Genomic DNA, 20,225 nt, shown 5'->3' on the forward strand with positions numbered 1-20,225 from the left:
CTTAAGAAAACATAAATAATTGATAAATTAACAAATTAACAGAAAATATGATAGCACAAATTGGCTATCCCACAGTGGTTCATGTTTCGACAAAAAAGTGATTCCTGCTTGCTGCTGTATATGCAGAAAATTGCAATTTCAATAAAAATTTCTCTCAGTGTCATTATTAATAAATAATCCGACAAAAAAAACGCTTTGCGTTACTAATTTCATAAGCTAACACACTAAAATCACGACTTTATTTCCAGTTTTAGCTTTTTATAAGTAAAATCGAATAGAAATACCTATGAAACGATAAGTGAAATTACTAAAATGAGAAGAAGAGAAATATACGAGGACAAAGAACCACTTCTCGAACCTGAAAAGTAAGTATACATCAGTATCAAAAGTCGCGCCCCTATTTTTATTTTTATTTTTTTTTTCAATAGAACAAACTTTTTCACACAACAACATCAAAATAGGTTAAAAAATATGAGATCCGTGATCTTTCTTTTTTCATATCGACCTCATTTGAACCCTAAAAAATTTAAAATATACGTTGTGACGTCATTAAGCGGAACTTCAGCAAAACTACCACATTTCTAGCAATTAAGAGAAACATTTACAACTGAACATTGATTTTAGTGAGGTGCGCCAAAAAAACTGGGACGCCTTTCGAAACAAACCCAGGAAAATCGACACCGGGTCCACAGCCGAGTCGAAATTTATCGACACAGGAGTGAGAATTTTAAAATGCTTCACCGTAACTATTACCTTCATTGTTGTGTTGGGAACAGCAGCTGTATCAAAGGGAACGTTGCTGTTTATGACTTCGCAGATAAAGAAAAATATTACCAGGCCCTATTGCAACCTGAATATAGGTGAGTAGGTTTATGAGAACATCCTCAATGAAAGATATCTTTCAGGCCCAGAGCAAAATTTGAGGTTGTATCACGATTCTAATTTTCAGAGGAAAACCAAAGGTTTCAAGTGACCCTACCGACTGAGGAACGGGTGGTATGGATGTGGTTGGTAATGTTCGCGTATATGGTTCCAGAACTGGGTACCTTCCTACGATCCGTAAGGATAATATGCTTCAAATCCTGGAGTTATCCCACTTTCTGGGATTTCTTTTGGCTTTTTATTACGGAGACTTTACCAGCTATCGGGAGTTCTCTCCTAGTCTTCATCATTTTTCCGGAATTGGACGTGATCAAGGCGGCGATGCTGACCAACGCTGCGTGTTTCATACCAGGGTTTATAAGTGAGTATTCAAATATATTTGCACCTATACCTTTTGAAGAAATACCGGAAAGCATCCGTCAACGACTATTAATAAATCCTTATCATTTTAAAAAATTGATAAGTTGCAAAACAATGCTTCTAACAGGCACTTAAAGTGGATCGGAATTGCCCAAATGTATGATTTGCTATATCGAGGCGTAGTCGAAATAAACGACAAGATATTGATTATTATCATAATTATTGATAGATAGCTCTGCTAAAGATAATCTTGAACAAATAAAACTGCAATAAATTGAGACAAGTACAATCTGCGAATAGTACCTGCTAAAGTAAATAAACATATTTTAGAACTCCGAAAAATCCCCTTAAAAATTATCGGCATCACTAATTTACGGCTTAAGCTGATAAGAGTTTATTTGTTATAAATTACAAATATTTGGAAATTATTATAAGGCTAAAAATAGGGATAAATGACAAGTAGATCACAGATTTTGCTGATCCGGGACATAATTTATAAAAAAAAATAAACGAGGTAAATGTTTATTATTGGATAAAGAAATCATTTCTTACGATTTTTTTTTGGAAAATTTAACTTCACTGTTTTTCATTAAGTATCTATATGAGATAAATAATAAATAAATTGTCAAAATTCCCTGTTGTAAGCTTCAATATGGACCAATCTATTGATTAAATTTAAAGCTATAAAATTCTGCTATAAAGCTCATTATTACAACCACATAATACGTAAACCAGAAAATTCAGACGAGCGAAAATGATATCCGCTTTCTTATGTCACTACGACAATTGCGATATTTTAATATCGAAACTTCCAATACTCTTATAAACTACAATCGGGCATGTTTCCTATAAATGATACCAATATGAAAAATGTTTAGCAAATATAAAATATATAGGATATGAATTTTAAAACCATTTGATTATAAACCCTTCAACCACCAATTCTTGAAACGATAAATACCTAAATCCATTAAATCCAAACCCACAAAACCCTGACCTATAAAATCTGAACCCAGAGCCATAAAATTTAAACACCCATGAAACCTAAACCTATATAATCCAAACCGACAAAACACAGAGAGTTAAAATGTAAAAAATAAGATCTAAACCTTAAAATCCATAAAACCTAAACGAAAAATCCCAAACCCATATAACGTAAACTTGTAAGACCTAAACCCATTAAATCTAAATTCATTAAATCCAAACCCACAAAATCCAGACCCATACAATCTAAACCGATATAAACTAAACCTACACAACCGAAATCCATAAAACTCTGAGTTTTGGGGGTTCGGGATTTATAGGCTTAGGTCTTACAGGTTTAAGTTTTACGGTTTTACGTTTTGTGGGTTTAAGTCTTATAGGTTTAGGTTTTATGAGTTCAGGTCAGATCTTACATTTTATCTCTGGGTTTTATTGGGTTGATACACCTTCACGGACATTATTTCTGTAGCTTTCTTCTCGAGACACCCGCATTCCATCAACAGCACCCTTAAACTGGTATTGGATATAGTAGCCATCATAGCACAAGCTAGCGCCTTTGTGGTATGGCCTCTAACAAACGGAGAAACCATATTGTACGTTATACCAGTCAGTCTGATTTTCATTTCCTTCGGTTGGTGGGAAAACTTCGTGTCGGAGAAAAGCCCGATACCTTACATCAGTAATTTGGCGAAAACCAAGAGGGAGTTCAAGAACAAAACCTATTTCATGTACGCCATACTAGCCCCATGGAAATGCCTGGTGTTCTTCATTACGACAATTGTTAGCATTATAATAAGGGAGGGAGACGTCGATTTTTTGTTTTCGTACTTCGTCAAAGCTTTCCAGTCGCACAGTATCAACGTCACTGAGGTAAGACAATGCTTTTATGTGTTTAAGTTGACTTTCGTGGTTCCTTAAAGAGTTTTGAAGTAAGATGTCCACGCGAGAGTTGAAGTTCGATCACTTGGAGCTGAAATATCTTGTACATTCCAGATTAATTCGGTTTATTTTCAGACGGGACCAAGTATTGGAAACACGAACCTGTCCTACCAAGACGCCGTCGCCAACGGATTCGGCACGGTGATAGAGACCTCAATTTGGACCCCCCTAAGCGTGTTTATAATCAACGCGATATGCACGTACGTATGCTACGCGTTTGGGAAATTCGCGAGCAAAATCATGATACAGACCTTCAGTTTCGCCCTCCCCATAAACCTCACCGTGCCCGTCGTCCTGACTGGCCTGATCGGCATGTGCGGGAGATACAACAGAGACGAATGCGCTTACGTTCACATAATCCCCGAGTATCTATTCTTCAGCTCTCCCTCGCTGTACTACTTGAACGAGTTCGTTTCGCATCAGCACTCTTGGATCTGGTTGATTTGGTTGTTGTCCCAATGCTGGATCACGATACACATATGGACGAACAACAACGAAAGGCTGGCGTCCACTGAAAAACTGTTCTTCAAACCCATGTACGACGCCTTCCTCATCGATCAATCCATAGCTCTCAATAGGCGGAAGATCGAGGACGATATGAAGAAGCCGGAGGAAGTTAATGGTAAGTATAGACACGAAAGAAGGAAAAATTTTTAAATTAATGAAATAAACCCTCAGAGAACGAGTCACCCCTAGAAATGAACAAAGACAAAATCACTCGTATATACGCTTGCGGAACCATGTGGCACGAGACCAAAGAGGAAATGGTGGAGTTCTTAAAATCCGTTTTGAGGATGGACGAAGACCAGTGTGCTCACAGGATTGTCAGAAACTATCTACAGTACAACTTACCGAACTACTACGAATTTGAAAGTAAGTTACTGAAACCTTTCAACTAAGATTGTGTCAAAAGTGGCAGCTTCTTCACATAATTTCCACTGTAAAGAATTTTCCCTTGATGATGAATTGAAAAATCAGTACAAATGTTCACCGTAAATTGTCTATCCCCACTCCCATTCGTTCTTCGCATCCACCATTCCAGTAGCACAATTGTATTCAAATTGAAGATAAGAGAAATTTAAATCCTTATGTAATTTCTTGAATAAATCTCTATAATTTCTATAATTTATTACGAATTTCAAGGACAGCTGGACCAAACCACGCAATCATCTAAAAGTTTATATGTAGATTCTAGGCATTGATATATAGTGGAGATATTAGATAATTATATTTTCAAAATTATTAAATTTAGTAATTGGAAGCAGTAAATAATTACAATTACAACCTTTTCAGCTCATGTACTATTTGACGACGCATTTGTAAGGGTAACAGAAAACGATCAGGATCCCCACGTCAATCAGTACGTCCTGGACCTGATAGAATCTGTAGCAGTAGCTGCTTCAGATGTTCATAAGACCAACGTAAGGATAAAACCGCCCGTCATATATCCAACACCATATGGAGGAAGACTGGTTTGGACACTGCCAGGCAAAACTAAGATGATAGCTCATTTAAAAGATGCAGACAAGATTAGGAAGAAGAAGAGGTGGTCGCAGGTTATGTACATGTACTACCTTTTGGGATACAGGTAAATAATTATAAAACAAAAGTATGCAAACTATTCAATTCAAGAGTTCAAAACATGTACAACTACTAAGTTAACATTGGTATTCGGATCACATGAAACTAACTATGAAAAACTGTGACATCCACTCTGTGGAAACAGTAGATGTTACAAACTACACATATGTGAATGTGCCTACTTTAGTCTCAATTAAATCGTATACAATTAAATCAGACATTATTCCTTGGCACAACTGGAAATACAAAGTAGATCCAAGAATACAGATCTGCTTTATTGAACTTACATTAATAGTAGAAATGAAATAGTAGTAGCAGCAGAAGTAGTACTAGAGTAGCATTCGTACTTATGCTAGTACTAGTGCTTTCGTTGAAGGAAGATGAAAACTAAGGTCAAAATTTTTTTAGAATCATGGAAAACGACGAGCTAACCCCATCCAGAGTCTCGGCGATTAGTGAAAACACGTACCTGCTCGCTCTTGATGGCGACATTGATTTCCAACCACCCGCGGTACATTTACTGGTGGACTACATGAAGAAGAACAGAAGCCTTGGTGCGGCTTGCGGCAGAATCCATCCTATCGGGTCTGGAGCTATGGCTTGGTACCAGATCTTTGAATATGCCGTAGGGCATTGGTTGCAGAAAGCGACGGAACACGTCATTGGCTGCGTACTTTGTAGTCCTGGATGCTTTTCACTGTTTAGGGCTAAGGCGCTTATGGACGATAACGTCATGGCAAAATACACCACCGTTTCCGAAGAGGCTCGTCATTACGTTCAATATGATCAAGGTTTGTGGCGCTTTCGGAAGTTTCAATATTGATGATCCTATGTTCGAATCTACATTTGATTAGTTCAGAGTGCACCACAGCTTTAATATCTTTTTAGGGGAAGACAGATGGTTGTGTACGTTGCTACTGCAAAGAGGATATCGTGTGGAATACTCGGCGGCGTCTGACGCTTACACCCATTGCCCTGAAGGATTCAACGAGTTCTATAACCAGAGGAGAAGATGGATGCCTTCTACTACCGCCAATATCCTGGACCTTTTGACTGACTATAAACATATTATTAAGATCAACGACAATATTTCCAAGCCGTATATTCTTTACCAAGTAAGTAATAAAACATTTATCAAAACTCATCATCTTAAAGGTAGCGAAACTCCAACCATTGCGAAAATTCGTTCTGTGTTGAACTATTAAATAAAAGATTAGGAACATGATGGTCGATAAAGCAACCATCGAATTTGTAAATGTATGACATTTTTATAGAAAAATGATTCCTGGGTCATATTTTTAGCAGCCTGCTGAACTACTCAGAACAGGAATTATATTTCAAATCTTATTTTTTACTTAATCAATTAAAACGATCAAAAGGACGTTAAAGACGAACACAAATTAATATCGTATATTTTATCGTTTTATGTATTATCTTTCATTTATAGCACAAAAACAAAGACTGCAGTTACTTTTTAATAGCCTGATAATGCTTATTACCCAATATAATTTTTATTTCTTATCTAATCTTAACTCACAATACAATGCATCAATTTATTATTGATAAAGTTTAAAATAAACTGTTTTAAATAGAATTACACTACTAACAAATTTTTTATAATGATCAAATTATGCTGAAGCTTTTATATGACTTTACACTTTCCACACGAAGCAAGTATGTTATAATTGTCACTGTTACTCAACTCCATTGCTACTGGCAGAGAGCGACCTACTAAGCTCTAAGTACTCGTACTATGAAAGCATGACTAACGTTGCACTAGGCGAATTAACTTTTTAACTAATTGTATTGTGGAAACAACTAACGTGCCCTCAATTTGTCTTAAAAAGTTAACGGTTCCAAAGTAACGATTCCAAGTCACTGTTCCAAAGTAACGGTTCCGAGTAATGTATTCCAGGTAACGGTTTTAAAGTACGGTTTTAAATAACGCTTTCAAAGTTCCGGTACTGGTTCCAGGTCACAGTTCCAAGGTAACGGTTACAAAGTAAAAACTGTGAATTAAAGGTTCCGAGATAGCAGTTCCAGGATAACGATTCAGGTAACGGTTCTAAATAATAGTTGCAAAGTAACTGTTACATTATGAAGGTACCAATTTGTAGTTCTGAGTAACATTTCCACAGGAACCGTTGCAAAGTAACTAATTGATGAGAACTAATAAAATCTTAGCTGCTTATTGGATATTGCGTGTGCAATTCAATTGTGGACGCAGCTGTAGCTGTACGCACGCGCCATTATTCCATGGCTAGAAATTGGCCTCAATGATTTGGGATCGAGGGGGATTATCCCTCTTTATCCTGCCTCATCTCGTGTAGGCCTGGACAGCCTTCGTAGGTGGGCCCCATCCGTCGTCTACCCCGACCGCAAATGCGGCCGGTGTAGGCGCTTTGTGGGACCTCCTTTTGTCCTGGCTGGGCCCCGCCGGCTAGGGCCCTTTCTTCTGGCGAGCTGTACGCAGAGTATTTGTCAGTCAATTAGCCCAATAATGTTATTTAATTTCAGATGATCCTTATGATAGGTACCACCATTGGGCCTGGAACTATTTTCCTTATGTTAGTGGGAGCCTTCGTTGCTGCATTTAAACTTGATCAATGGACCAGTTTCGCTTGGAATATCGTTCCCATTTTAATGTTTGTCATAGTCTGCGCTACCTGCAAAGCCGATACACAGGTAAATTTCCTTTTCTGGATTTATTTGGAAAATTAGAATGCTGGATATTAAAATAATCTCTTTATGTTTTAGTTGTTCTTCGCTGGGGTTATCAGTGCTTTATACGGTTTGGTCATGATGGCCGTTCTGATAGGTATAGTTATGCAAATAAAGGATGACGGTTGGCTAGCCCCCTCGTCGCTATTCTTCTTTTGCCTGGCTCTGGAGTTCGTGATAACGGCTATGATGCACCCTCAAGAATTTTACTGTTTAAAATACGGCGTGATCTATTACGTCACCGTACCCAGTATGTACATGTTGCTGGTTATTTATTCGATCTTCAACATGAACAACGTATCTTGGGGAACCAGAGAAGTGACGATCGTGGCGAAACCACAGGTAAAGGAAGAGGTAAGTACCAGCAGCAAGTAAACATCGTGGTGTTGTCACTAAGTCGTATTTTAAGGCCAAGAAAGAGGACGGGAAGGCAGATGAAAAGGGAAAAGAGGAGAAAAAGAAGCCCGACAAGACCCACAAAATTTACTCTTTCTTTGGAAACAACAAGGACAACGCAGGATCTTTCGAGTTCAGTTGCGCCGGTCTGTTCAAGATGATGTGCTGCACTCATCAAAAAGACGGGGAGGAAAGTCAGATATTGAAAAATATGCAGGCGTCGTTACTGCAGTTGCAACAGAAACTCGATCAGATAGAACGCAACCAGTTTGCTCCCCCGGAGCCAATGGAGCAACGAAGACAAACAGCCAGACGCACAACTATTATAGAAGGGTCGAGGGCATCCAGGGCTTCATCTATAAGGAATTCTACAGTCCACATGATGAAAAACACTCTTGGTGACCTTGACGAAGATTACGACGATGATTCAATTTTAACACCCTCTGATGATGTCCAGGAAAATAGTTGGTTCTATGATGGCGAACTTATAAGGAGCGAGGTTGCTTACTTGGATCGAAAAGAAGAGACTTTTTGGGGTGATGTAATCGGGAAGTACTTACAACCTATAGAACACGACAAAGACAAAGAGGTATTTAATGATACGAGTTTTCTTTACTTCTAGAACCCATGCCACGCAGCGTGACTCACATAAAACTTGAGAACGGAGAGATTTTTTGATTTTGTAAAAGCAAGTTGATTGGCTTCAAGAGGAATTTTCCTAAATAGTCCAACCAAATTACACTTAGAGCAAAAAAATTGTTACCTGGACTTTTATAAGTGGAAATGGTAAAGGAGCTTATAATAAACGTAAAAAAATTAATTAATGCGCGAGCAGGGGTGGTGGAGGGTTGATTTGGGGGGTTGAAAAGTTGTGAAAGATTGTATCATTGGGATTTCTGGCGAAAATTGACATCAAACAAAAAAGTATCCAATACAAAAGTTATCAAAAATATGCAAAAATCTACAACTTTTAGAGGTCACTTTTTAAGATAACCTCAAAATTTCCAAGAAAAAATTGCGAAAAACATTTCTTATTTATCGTTTTTTATTTCGCATTTTCGCAAAAATAATTTAATTTTGACGAAACTTGGTGAAAGTGTACCTTTCTATGTCTTAAATAATCACAAATTTGTTAAGATGAAAAAATCAAGTTTCCCATATTTTTATTTTTTCTGGTCTAAAACACTTTTTTGCAAAGAAAAATCGTCGTACAGAGTTCTGCCGGTGATAATTTTTTTGTTTTGACATACTTTTTGGTGAAATAAAAAAAAATCTGTAATCACAGTTCAAAAACATGTTCAAAAATAGCAATATCTACTGTACGAAAATAAAGTTTTGGGTCAGTCAATGAGACACAGTTTCTTTTATATTTTTTTCCGTACAATTGAATAATCACTTTTTGATTTTTTTTTTAATTTAAACAAATTATCAACAATTACTGAAAAATTCATTGTTGGAAGTAATTTTTTATTTTTTTGCATTTTTGGGCATGTTTTTGAACTGTGATTACAGATTTTTTTATTTCATCAAAAAGTATATGTCAAAACAAAAATCACCGGCAGAATTGAAAAAAAACGTTTCAGACCGGAAAAAATGAATACCTATCTCGGAAACTTCTTGATTTTTTTATCTTAAAAAATTTGTGGTTATTTAAAACACAGAAAGGTATACTTTCACCAAGTTTCGTCAAAATTAAATTATTTTTGCGGAAATGAGAAATAAAAAACGAAACATAAGAAAAAAACCTGTTTTGGCATTTTTCTTGGAAATTTTGAGGTTATGTTAAAATGTGACCTCTACAAAAGTTTGTAGTAGATTTTTGCATGATCTACAACTTATGTATTGGATACTTTTTTGCTTGACGTCAACTTTCGCCAGAAATTCCAATGATACAATTTTTCACATCTTTTGTTTTTTTTTACTACTTTATTATAAGCCCCTTTACAATTTCCACTTATGAAAGTCCAGGAAACAATTTGTTTTCCCTCTAAATAAATTATTTCAATCGGTCTAAGAAAATTTTTAATGACAAGAGCTTCAGATACTTTTTCCACTTCATTCAACCTTTTTAACCATTTTAGTTTAAGTTTTATTGCTTATAGCCGTGCCTCAATTCATTATTGAGCCTTGAAAATGTTATGGGTTCTGAGCATATTCAACTTGAAACTAATAAATTTTCAAAATTTAAATATCAGGGTGAGTCAGTTTTCTGTAGTAGGATTTTAACAGTTGATAGAGAATCATTTTTTAATAAGAAAAGTTCCTATAAACATAGGTCTTACAATGCTTCGCTTGTGAGATATAGGGTGTTGAAAACAAACTTTTTTTAAGAATTTTTTTTAATATCTCTAAAAGACCAACATATATTGAACTGAAATTTGGTATTAATAACACATTAGTTATGGTGAATAAAACAAATATATCTGTTATCCATTTCATACACCAGTGACGTGCCTGAGGTGGGTTACTGCCCCCTTTAAAAATATAATTGGTACGCCCGTGGATTTTTCTGGAAAATAATATCATTTCTAAATTTTTTAATCAATTCTGAACAAAACAGCTCTCTTTCAATTTTTTATAAAATGAACGGTTTTTGGTTAAATTTATTTGGCATGAAACTGTTCCAACGATATTGGTACCTAATACATTTGTGAATTAATAAGGAAAATATGATGTGCACTGAAAATCAACAAAAACGATTGAATGAATAATAACAGTTGATAGAGAATCATTTTTTAATAAGATAAGTTCCTATAAATATAGGTTTTAAAACGCTTCGTTTGTGAGATATAGGGTGTAGAAAATAAGCATTTTTAAGAATTTTTCTTAATATCTCTAAAAGACCAAATGAATTTAACCAAAAACCGTTTATTTTATAAAAAATTGAAAGGGAGCTGTTTTGTTCAGAATTGTTTAAAAAATTTAGAAATGATGTTATTTTCCAGAAAAATCCACGGGCGTACCAATTATTTTTTTAAAGGGGACAGTAACCCACCTCAGGCACGTCACTGGTGTGTGAAATGGATAACAGATATCTTTGTTTTATTCACCATAATTAATGTGTTATTAATACCAAATTTCAGTTCAATATAATATATTGACCAACATAATATGTTGATCTTTTAGATATTAAGAAAAATTCTTAAAAAAAGTTTGTTTTCAACACCCTATATCTCACAATTGAAGCGTTCTAAGACTTCTAAGACCTATGTTTATAGGAACTTTTCTTATTCTCTATCAACTGTTAAAATCCTACTACAAAAAACTGACTCACCCTGTAGAACATAATTTACCAAGGGTAATGGCATTGAAAGACTTCCAAGATCGACGCCATCCACAATTTGCTTTAGAAAATTCCGCTTGAGAATTTTACAGAATTAAAATATCTCTTATTAACGAGTGTTATCTGTATCACCAAGTATGTTATTTATTAACATCCGTTATTCACAGAAAAAAGTGGCTAAAGACTTAAAGGACCTCAGGGACAAGATGGTCATAACGTTCTTCATGATTAACGCTCTTTTTGTGTTGGTTGTGTTCCTTCTAACCTTACAAAAAGAGATACTACACGTAAATTGGCCAATCGATCCAAAAGTTAATTTCACGTATTTCCTCGACCAAAATGAGGTGAGTCTAATAAATTTTAACCTAAACTTATCTATTTATTTAACTTTAATTCACCCAATGGGATAAAACCTTTTTATAAGGCAGATACTAAAAAAAAACTAATTTTATTCACAGTAACATATAAAACCCATAAAAATTTTAATAATAGAAAATAATTTGGGGTGATAGTTGCAAGTTTTGTAAAAAGGTAGTTGTAAGCACAGTATTGTTATGTCTTTCCATAAGCGATAAGAAGAATGTGTTTTTAATAGTTTTTTATTTTTAAACAAAACATAAAACTAACTACATAATAATAACATCCGCCATCTTTTTCATCAACTAGCAACCTCTAGTGTTGCCAACTCAACATTTCATAGGTTTGTTGGTTTGTACAACCTGATCTAATCTACTCCGAATATTTTAACAAGTATTTATGTAAGAAAAATAATTGTCGGTTAACGTAGAATATAAGGACAGTCGCATATCAATAGAAACTGAAAAATCTGGAATAAGAAGCTATTTTTAGGTTTAAAGATACACATTGTGATAAAATGTTTTCGTATAATATGGAATTTTAGAACGAAAAAATCTTTGACAATCATTTGTTTAGCATAAATCTATTCAAGAACTGTCAGAAATTGTCATGGTCAGTCAGTTTTCAACCATGTAAGGGCAAACGTCTTTCTAAAACAAAAAGAAAAGTTAACTTGACAAAATTGTAAAAACATTAAAGCAAACGCCAAAGTAGTCAGGCTGCAAACCAAAGTGAAACTCAAATGAATCTAGAGTTATCAAAAAAAACTTAGAAATTCATCAATTTAGCTGCCAGAACCCAAAATAGAACTTGAAGTTGCAAAGAAGTTAGGCAATTAACAACACATCTACAAGAAAATTTGGTCGTCGCGTTTCCAGCACTGGATAACAGAAAAGAATCAAGATACCGGGCAGCGCAAATGAATAAAAGACGAATCAAGGTAGCGGGTGGCACAAATAAGATTGAAAGGAAACAACCATAAACAAAGGACTAGTAACAGTTACTTAGATAAGAATTAATATTTGTAAAGATTATTATAGGTTGTTAGCTAGATGTTAGAGAAAGTACGTTTTATTTGAAACGTAAAATTGAATTCCAAATTATTTTCTTTAAATAAAATTATGAATATAAAGATCGTTCTGCAATTTATCATAAACAATATGAAAAATAAAAATAGTACATTGTGTAACGGGTGGGAAAATGTTGCAATAGCGCCATGCGGACGCAGTTGACGCACGAACGAAGCGAGTGCGGAAAGCGCCCAAGTGGCGCTATGGCAACTTTTCCGAACGAGTTGCACATAATAATTTAAAATCTATTCAGAAAAGTTAAATTCAGCGCTAGTCTATAGTTTACCTGTGGAAAAATTCGCTTCTGAAGAAGAATCTGAGGTGTATTAACTAAAAACAAATTAAACCACCTTAAATATCTTTTATTAACATTAAATAATATCCTGTATTTTCCAACAATATATTACGCGATGAAACAGTTCTAGAGTTACTTCTTCTCCTGCAGATTCACGTCCAAAAAACGTACCTAGAACTCGAGCCCATCGGTTTCGTATTCCTGATATTCTTCGCTGTCCTCATGGTCGTCCAATTTATCGCCATGTTCATTCATCGTTTCGGTACCTACTCGCAAATCATGGCGAACACCATCATCGACTGGGACCCGTTCGCTACGGAGAAGGTCGAAAATCTCACAGAGGAGGAGATTCTCGAACGCGATCCAGTGAGAATATTCAAGAAACTTATGATGCTCCAAGGGATCAACGACGACGAGTACGACGAGAGCGAGGCACCCGTTACTCGCAGGGATACCGTACACACCCTGGCGTTAAATAAACGCAACAAAAAGCCTATTATAGAGGACCTGGACAAGGCCTTCTCAACTCGCATGGAGAAGATTTTGAATAGCGACAGTGGTAAGTGAAACGCACGGACAATTATTTGTTGGCTTTGTTTTTTATATTATTTAAATTATGTTATAGAACATATTTCCAATATTCACTCTTAATTCATTGTATTACCTACTACACGTTTCAAATATGGAGCTTCCGCTTTAAAGCAAATTACAATCAAACGCATGGGCGAAAAATTGTGAAAAAATTAGAGGTTATAACTTGAATATGCGTCAAAACCCTGTGGAAATAACATATTCTCTTCATATCTAAGGATGTATGTCTTTAAGGCTACCTACATTGTACTGGATGTCAAAAATCCGAACTCTTCACCATTGAGTCCTATCAAAGAAGTTTCTGCTAAAACTCACGAAATAATTGCTGTATATTTTTTGCAAAAAATCACGCAGCTGAAATAAGTTCATTTTATAATTTCCACCGTTAGTTTTATAGAAATTAATTCCCAACTATCATTTTTGAAAATAATGTCAAAATTAAATGAATTTTTTTAATTTATCCTCTAATACATACATACATAGGTATTCACCAAAATTAAAACCTATTTTCTAGTTTCTAACTAACTACTACATCTGTGAAGCTTCTAATACCATGCATTTTGAGAGTTACAAAATTATTTAACTAAACACCTCTAATCAAATTATCAAATTGCTTTGTTTAATGAGAAAAATGCTACAAGGTAAATATACTCATATTTTTTGTGAACTTAGCTTTTTTCTCTTATACATTTTTGGTGATCCTAACAGTTTTCACGTAATTAACTATTTTATTAGTAATCACAAATACATTTTCAATAGAAACCTTACAAACACGATTGAAACAAAAATATATAATAATTGAAATGAAATTATATAAACAAATTTGTAAGTTGGCAGCACCGAGCATGGACGACACTATTTCCAGTGCTCAATGCTGCCAACTTACACTGATTACACAACAGCATAGACCTTATACATAGTTGCGAATGTTTCCATTATTTTCACTACAACCTCAAACAGTGACATCTATAAGGAAGTAGTGTAATACCAAATGTTATTTAAATCAGACAAAGCACTTTAGATATTTGGAAAACGCGTTTTGTTATCGACTTTGGCGCTCTCTAGCGTCTAAATGAAGCAACTGTGAATAAATGCAAATTTAAATTGTTTTATTTTGAGCCAAGAATTTGTAGTCTTCCGTGTAGACGATATACGGGGTACTGTGAAAAAGCGTTCAAAGATGATATAATTAGAATATTTATTTTTTTTGTAACTCAAAAAATGGGGAGCTAGTGTATTTGAAACGTATAGTAGTGTCTTGTAGGAAAGTGACTGGTAACTGTAACTTTGATAAAATATTCTAGACAAAAATCTGCCGGTACCAAGAAAAACAATGCTGGCAATCGGAAAGAGAAGAGAAACTGTTACAAGAAGAAAATCCCAAATGCCTCAGTTCACCAACATACCGTCACATTTTGACAATATGGGCGGCGAGCACAATATGGGAGCAATATTCAATGAACCGCCTAATCAAGAATCCCAGTTGTGATATTCGTGGAGACTATAATTTATTTTTAATTTTTAAACTACGAGAAATACCGATGGTGCTAATATTCTTTATTTATGGTAGAAAAATTGTTAATTTCTATTACAGAATTCGCTGCCTATCGCCGAGTAAACAAAATGTGTATAAACAAATACAGCTTAAAATATGTGCGAAAGTTTGTTTTTTTCACTATTATCAACTCTGTATAAAAAAGAAACACTGTATAAATGAACACAACGAGTAAATATATCTCTTATCCTGAATACTGGCAATTTTCAAACAAGAAAAGCAACTGTTATTAATTTTAACCTGTATCATCTAGAACCGAAATGGTGTCGATTTGACCAAACTTGAAGCAAAAAAAATTATAGGGTGTTAAGTTTCTTTTTTATTTCACTCAGAACTCAGAACCCAGCTAACCAATTTGAGCAAAATTTGCTGTTGCTTAGTTTCCCTTCATGGAGTATGCAGTGATTATGTTCCTGTTAGGTTAAACCATACAGGGCGTTCATTTTACTACAACCCTTTATGAATATTCTTCTGTAACTTTTTTGTATGTTTAAAGTTTTACAGGCAACTATCAGAAATACGTACAGGATTTTATTCGACAAGTATTTAATAGTTTGCTTTTTGGCGAGATGACTGGCTTGTTAACTTTGGCGTTCTTGCGGTTTCTCTTGGATAAGCCTCACTTTTCGAACTCGACAAGCAAAAGCGGAACTAGCCCGAATATTTAAAATAAGCAGGTAAATCGTAAAAATAATAAACAAAAAAACAATTCTAAACAGCAGCTATCTCCAAATGTTGAGGAAATGAAAAAGCACACTGACAACACTGATTTATTCAAAGTCAAAACGTTACAATTAACTAATAATTGTAAAAATAACACAAAATAACGACTTTGAGTTATTCCCTAATTGAATATAAATTCAGTTTTTGTTTATTTGGAAGTACAATAAAATACAATATCAAAAATCACAGAAAAGTATATATAACAACACTGAATAAAATACTATAATAAAATGGTTTTATCTGTATCCATGAAAACGATGCGTGACACATAAATAAAGCAAAACAACTTGAACTGCTCCACCAATTAGGGGCGAACTGCAAGGTTTAATAACGTTTTTAATACACCTTGATCAATGTCGGCTGATTGGTCAAGCTAATAAATTAATTTTTAGGCATTCTCGAGACCAGTAGAATTCTGACTTGACATCAACATTTCTTATCCAACTAAACAGTTGTAATCACTTATTTCCGAATCGAGTCAAAATTTTACGTCTCTGAATATATATACAGGAAGGTTAATAATTGTATAATAGATCAGTCCTATTACTTAATCCTGGGTGGGCAAAAAATATAAGAAAATTGCTAGATAAATAAACGTTATGGAATTAATTCATTTTATTCTAAAAACCAACATTCGTATTTTCTATTCGATTCCAAAAATCATAACTGTGAAATGGAGTTTATAAAGCAGTGGCAGATTTTTCAAATTTAGTAGTAGCAGCTTTTTAACGTGAAAAGAAACGCAACAAGAATTTTTTATACGTAAAAACAACAAAGAGAAAAACGTTTATTAAATTAATTTAAAATCGCTTTCATAGGGAAGCTGTCGGTTCTGTGTTTGATAATTTTAATATTTTTTTGTGCAATATGTTTTAACTGTCTGACAGTTTATTTTTAATATTTAGAGTGGTGGCAAGTCAAAATAGTTCAGTATCTAAGTGCAACAATTACATATATCTTGGATCTTGAAGGAGAGGATAAAAAAGTGATAAAACAGTAAGTACATAGAATTATAAATGTCAAAGGGATCGACATATTTACAGAAGAGTTAGTGTCCTATTTTAGAACTACTGACAACTGTATGCTCACCAGGAATATACAGGGTATAGCAAAAGTACCGGAACGGGAGAATAACTCGACCGAGAGCATTTTAGAGAAAAATGTTAAATACAAAAGTTTCAGGATTTCTCCCTGGCCATCCGATGGTGACCTTGACATTGACCTTGAAGATAATTTCAAGGTCAAATGTGTTTTTTCAAATGGGACCCTATACTTTTGACCCCAGAAATGAAGAGTGGAACATTTTACGTTCAGATATGACCTTGAGTGACTCCTCCCTTTTGACCTTGGGGCTCCCACAAGGTCAAACTAACAAAAACACAGGAACGGCATAATAACTCGGCGGGAGCGCATTTTAGAGAAAAATGTTAAATATAAAAGTTTCAGGATTACTCCCTAGCCATCCGATGGTGACCTTGACATTGACCTTGAAGATCATTTCAAGGTCAAATGTGATTTTTCAAATGGGACCCTACACTTTTGACCCCACAAATGAAAAGCGGAAAATTTTGAAAATTTTCTCTAATATGCTCTCCCGCCGAGTAATTCTGCTGTTCCTGTACTTTTGTTAATTTGACCATGTGGGGCCCCAAGGTCAAAAAGGAGGGGTCACTCAAGGTCATATCTGAACGTAAAATTTTCCGTTCTTTTCATTTCTGGGGTCAAAAGTATAGGATCCCATTTGAAAAATTACGTTTGACCTTGAAATGACCTTCAAGGTCAATGTCAAGGTCACCATCGGATAGCCAGGGAGACATCCTAAAACTTTTGTATTTAACATTTTTCACTAAAACGCTCTCCCGAGTTATTCTGCCGTTCCGGTACTTTTGCTATACCCTGTAAATATTAGGGTGGCCCAAAAAAAAACGATTTTTTTTTCGTGTCTTTTGTGAAAATATGTTAGTTTATCATGTTTTAAGAGCCCCCTCAAAAAATTTCTTGAGGCAAAATTTACTACCGCACTGTGAATATCGAATATTTATAACTTTTTAATTTTTTAAAATTTAAGTGTCTCGTGATTTATTTCTATTCTTTTATTCATCAAATTCAATAAAAAAATTTATTAGTTCGTTGATATTTATTTTTTAGAAGTCGCTCGAAAACATAGGTACACTACTTTGAAAATTAAAGTAATTATGAGTGACCTTTAGAAATTAAAATATCAAATTGAAATTTTCAGAATCGAAATTTTTTCAACCTAGAAAATGATAAAATAACGAGAATAAAAATTTAAAAAAATTCAATTTTTGACGATTTTGGAATTTTTTAAAATCTTGAGCGACCTTTAAAAAAGCCGATTTTTTGAGGGGGCTGATAAACTAACATATTTTGACAAGAAACAGGAAAAAAAAAAACCCGTTTTTTTTTGAGCCACCCCCAGTACCTATATATATTTTTTAACATAGTATGTTTGTTGAGTGTAAATAAATCTTGAACATTCACATTTTTAACCTAATATCATATTAATCAAAATACAGCTACAACAGCTTTTGATACGCCTGTAACTGTATTGTACGTTAAAATATTTAAGTATAATAAAAATACAATAACGGGGATATATAAAAACAAATCACATCCACAATACTCAAAATTTTGACTAGCTTTCCCTATAAATCATACTCCGAGGTGTATAAAAAAAAATTACAAAGCACGATAAAAAAAATCTAAACCTGCCACTACTGCAGAGGAATAATAAATTTCAAAAGTAATTTGTTCGTCGGTAACTGTAACCTTATTTGTTTCAATTGAAGAAATTTTATAAAACATACCCACAATACACGACAAGGGATGTAATGACATAACATGAAACATTTTAGTTCAATATTTTTATTTCACAACTTAACATAAAATAATAATTTATTTGCAAAGATAAAGAATGACAAATTTTAAAACTGTAGCAAACGCTTAAAACCGATTTATAAACTTTTCCTGTTGCCGTTTCCGTTACATAGCAAATGTACCTATGCTTATAATAGTACTTTATTGGTGATAACACAGGAAGTTTACCAATAGTCGTTCCCATCTCTCGACTAAGCATTATAAATGGAATGCCAGCACATTTCCTAAGTAATAGAAACCAGAACGTCAACGGAAAAAGTTTGTAATATGGCTTTTACTCCGATACACCAACTTGTACTGTAAATAAATTTTCTAGGCCACCCAGTATTATATCAGTTCAGTAATGCAAATATATCTTACAAAGTAGTTAAAATGAAGTAATTATGTTTGATTATTAGACTTATTAGACCTAAGTCGTTCAATACCTGATCTTTCTTCCTCCTCGTCGCTTGTATATGAGGACATTCCAGAAACCGCGCCTCTAGTCGACGTGGCTTGCATCAGTTCTTGGTCTGGGGCGTTACGACTCTCGTAAAGTAATATATTTAATGTTTCCTCGTAAATTCTCGCTTCCGGACATTCAACTTTCGTGTGTTTCTTATCAGTGGCATAGACGATAGAGGTACAACATACCTCCGATACCTTTTTCCCATGTCCGTAGAAAACCCAGCAGCAAATTTCGCTCGTACTAATGACGTCTTTCAAAAACAACACCCTGTTGCTGTACCACAACGAAAGCTTATCGAATAGTTCGATATTCTTCAGCAAATTATCGTCTGAAGTTGTGGTGTAGGAATATTTATTATTATGTCTGTTTATAAGCAATTTTATTGCGGGTTTAGTCGTTGAGCTTATTAACATTTCTTCCTCTTTTACGGATGTAATTAACGGCACTCCACAAATAGGTTCGTGCTCGCCTCTCTCTTTTTTAGCCAAAGCTTTGTTACAAGATTCCGCGAGTTCAGCTATGCAGTAGTACTTAGCTTCGGCTGCTAGTTCTGCTATCTCTTTAGACGATTCAGGTAAAGAAACGCTGCCGTCTCTTAAAAAATTCAGTATTGTCCCAAAATGTTTGCCACATCTGTCAATAAGTATCCAACCTTAAAAAGAAAATGAATCATCCATCATGTATGTTGTTAGACGATAAAATCATCTTACCATCCGAATCAGACAGCACTTCCATTCTTCCACTAAACATGGCCCGTAACATTGTATCATGCTTAGTTAAAGTTCCAATGGTGGTGTAATGTAAACAGCCCCCAACGTTTAACTTTACATACTGTGAAGGGTTTCCTTTTATAGTCGTTTTTCCAGACATGATACTAATTTCCGAATTAAACATTCAGAATTCTACTAATTAAAAAATGGAGATGGCTGAATATTCACACTATTTTGTATTTTGCGTACAAACTTACAACATATTTTTCAAAATAGTCATTTCAAGACCACAGCCACAGCCTTCTAAAATTCTAAAACGAAAATGACAACACGGCACGGAACACGTAAAAAAGATTTGACAATTGACAATTGACATTCACTGTAGGCATTTTTTTACTACACAGCGAATTTACTGTGTTACAGATTTTCATT

General features: G+C 34.5%; 2 protein-coding genes across 3 annotated transcripts; one reads left to right on the plus strand and one right to left on the minus strand.

The window, feature by feature from the left end:
* Positions 1 to 251: 251 nt before the first annotated feature.
* LOC108914806 lies at positions 252 to 15,120 on the plus strand. Its single transcript, XM_023456099.1, has 15 exons — positions 252 to 365; positions 625 to 860; positions 950 to 1,243; positions 2,696 to 3,096; positions 3,241 to 3,787; positions 3,844 to 4,038; positions 4,459 to 4,753; positions 5,155 to 5,537; positions 5,635 to 5,861; positions 7,264 to 7,431; positions 7,504 to 7,821; positions 7,877 to 8,452; positions 11,314 to 11,490; positions 13,019 to 13,427; positions 14,764 to 15,120. The coding sequence occupies exons 1-15, from the start codon at positions 313 to 315 to the stop codon at positions 14,946 to 14,948; spliced, it is 4,464 nt and encodes a 1,487-aa protein (XP_023311867.1). The 5' UTR covers positions 252 to 312; the 3' UTR covers positions 14,949 to 15,120.
* A 598-nt stretch (positions 15,121 to 15,718) lies between these two features.
* Positions 15,719 to 20,112, minus strand: LOC108914809 (BTB/POZ domain-containing adapter for CUL3-mediated RhoA degradation protein 3). Of its 2 annotated transcripts, XM_018720702.1 has the most exons (3): positions 19,794 to 20,112; positions 19,061 to 19,735; positions 15,719 to 16,052 (listed from the first exon to the last, which is right to left on the minus strand). In XM_018720702.1, exons 1-3 carry the CDS (start codon positions 19,975 to 19,977, stop codon positions 16,042 to 16,044), a joined length of 870 nt encoding a protein of 289 aa, XP_018576218.1. In that variant the 5' UTR covers positions 19,978 to 20,112; the 3' UTR covers positions 15,719 to 16,041. The 2 variants fall into 2 exon arrangements, with proteins under 2 accessions (XP_018576218.1, XP_018576217.1); XM_018720701.1 differs by lacking the exon at positions 15,719 to 16,052 and having other exon boundaries at positions 18,173 to 19,735.
* Between the last annotated feature and the right edge of the window lie 113 nt (positions 20,113 to 20,225).

This window comes from Anoplophora glabripennis, unplaced genomic scaffold (assembly GCF_000390285.2).
Source record: "Anoplophora glabripennis isolate ALB-LARVAE unplaced genomic scaffold, Agla_2.0 scaffold1180, whole genome shotgun sequence".
Lineage (NCBI taxonomy): Eukaryota > Metazoa > Arthropoda > Insecta > Coleoptera > Cerambycidae > Anoplophora > Anoplophora glabripennis.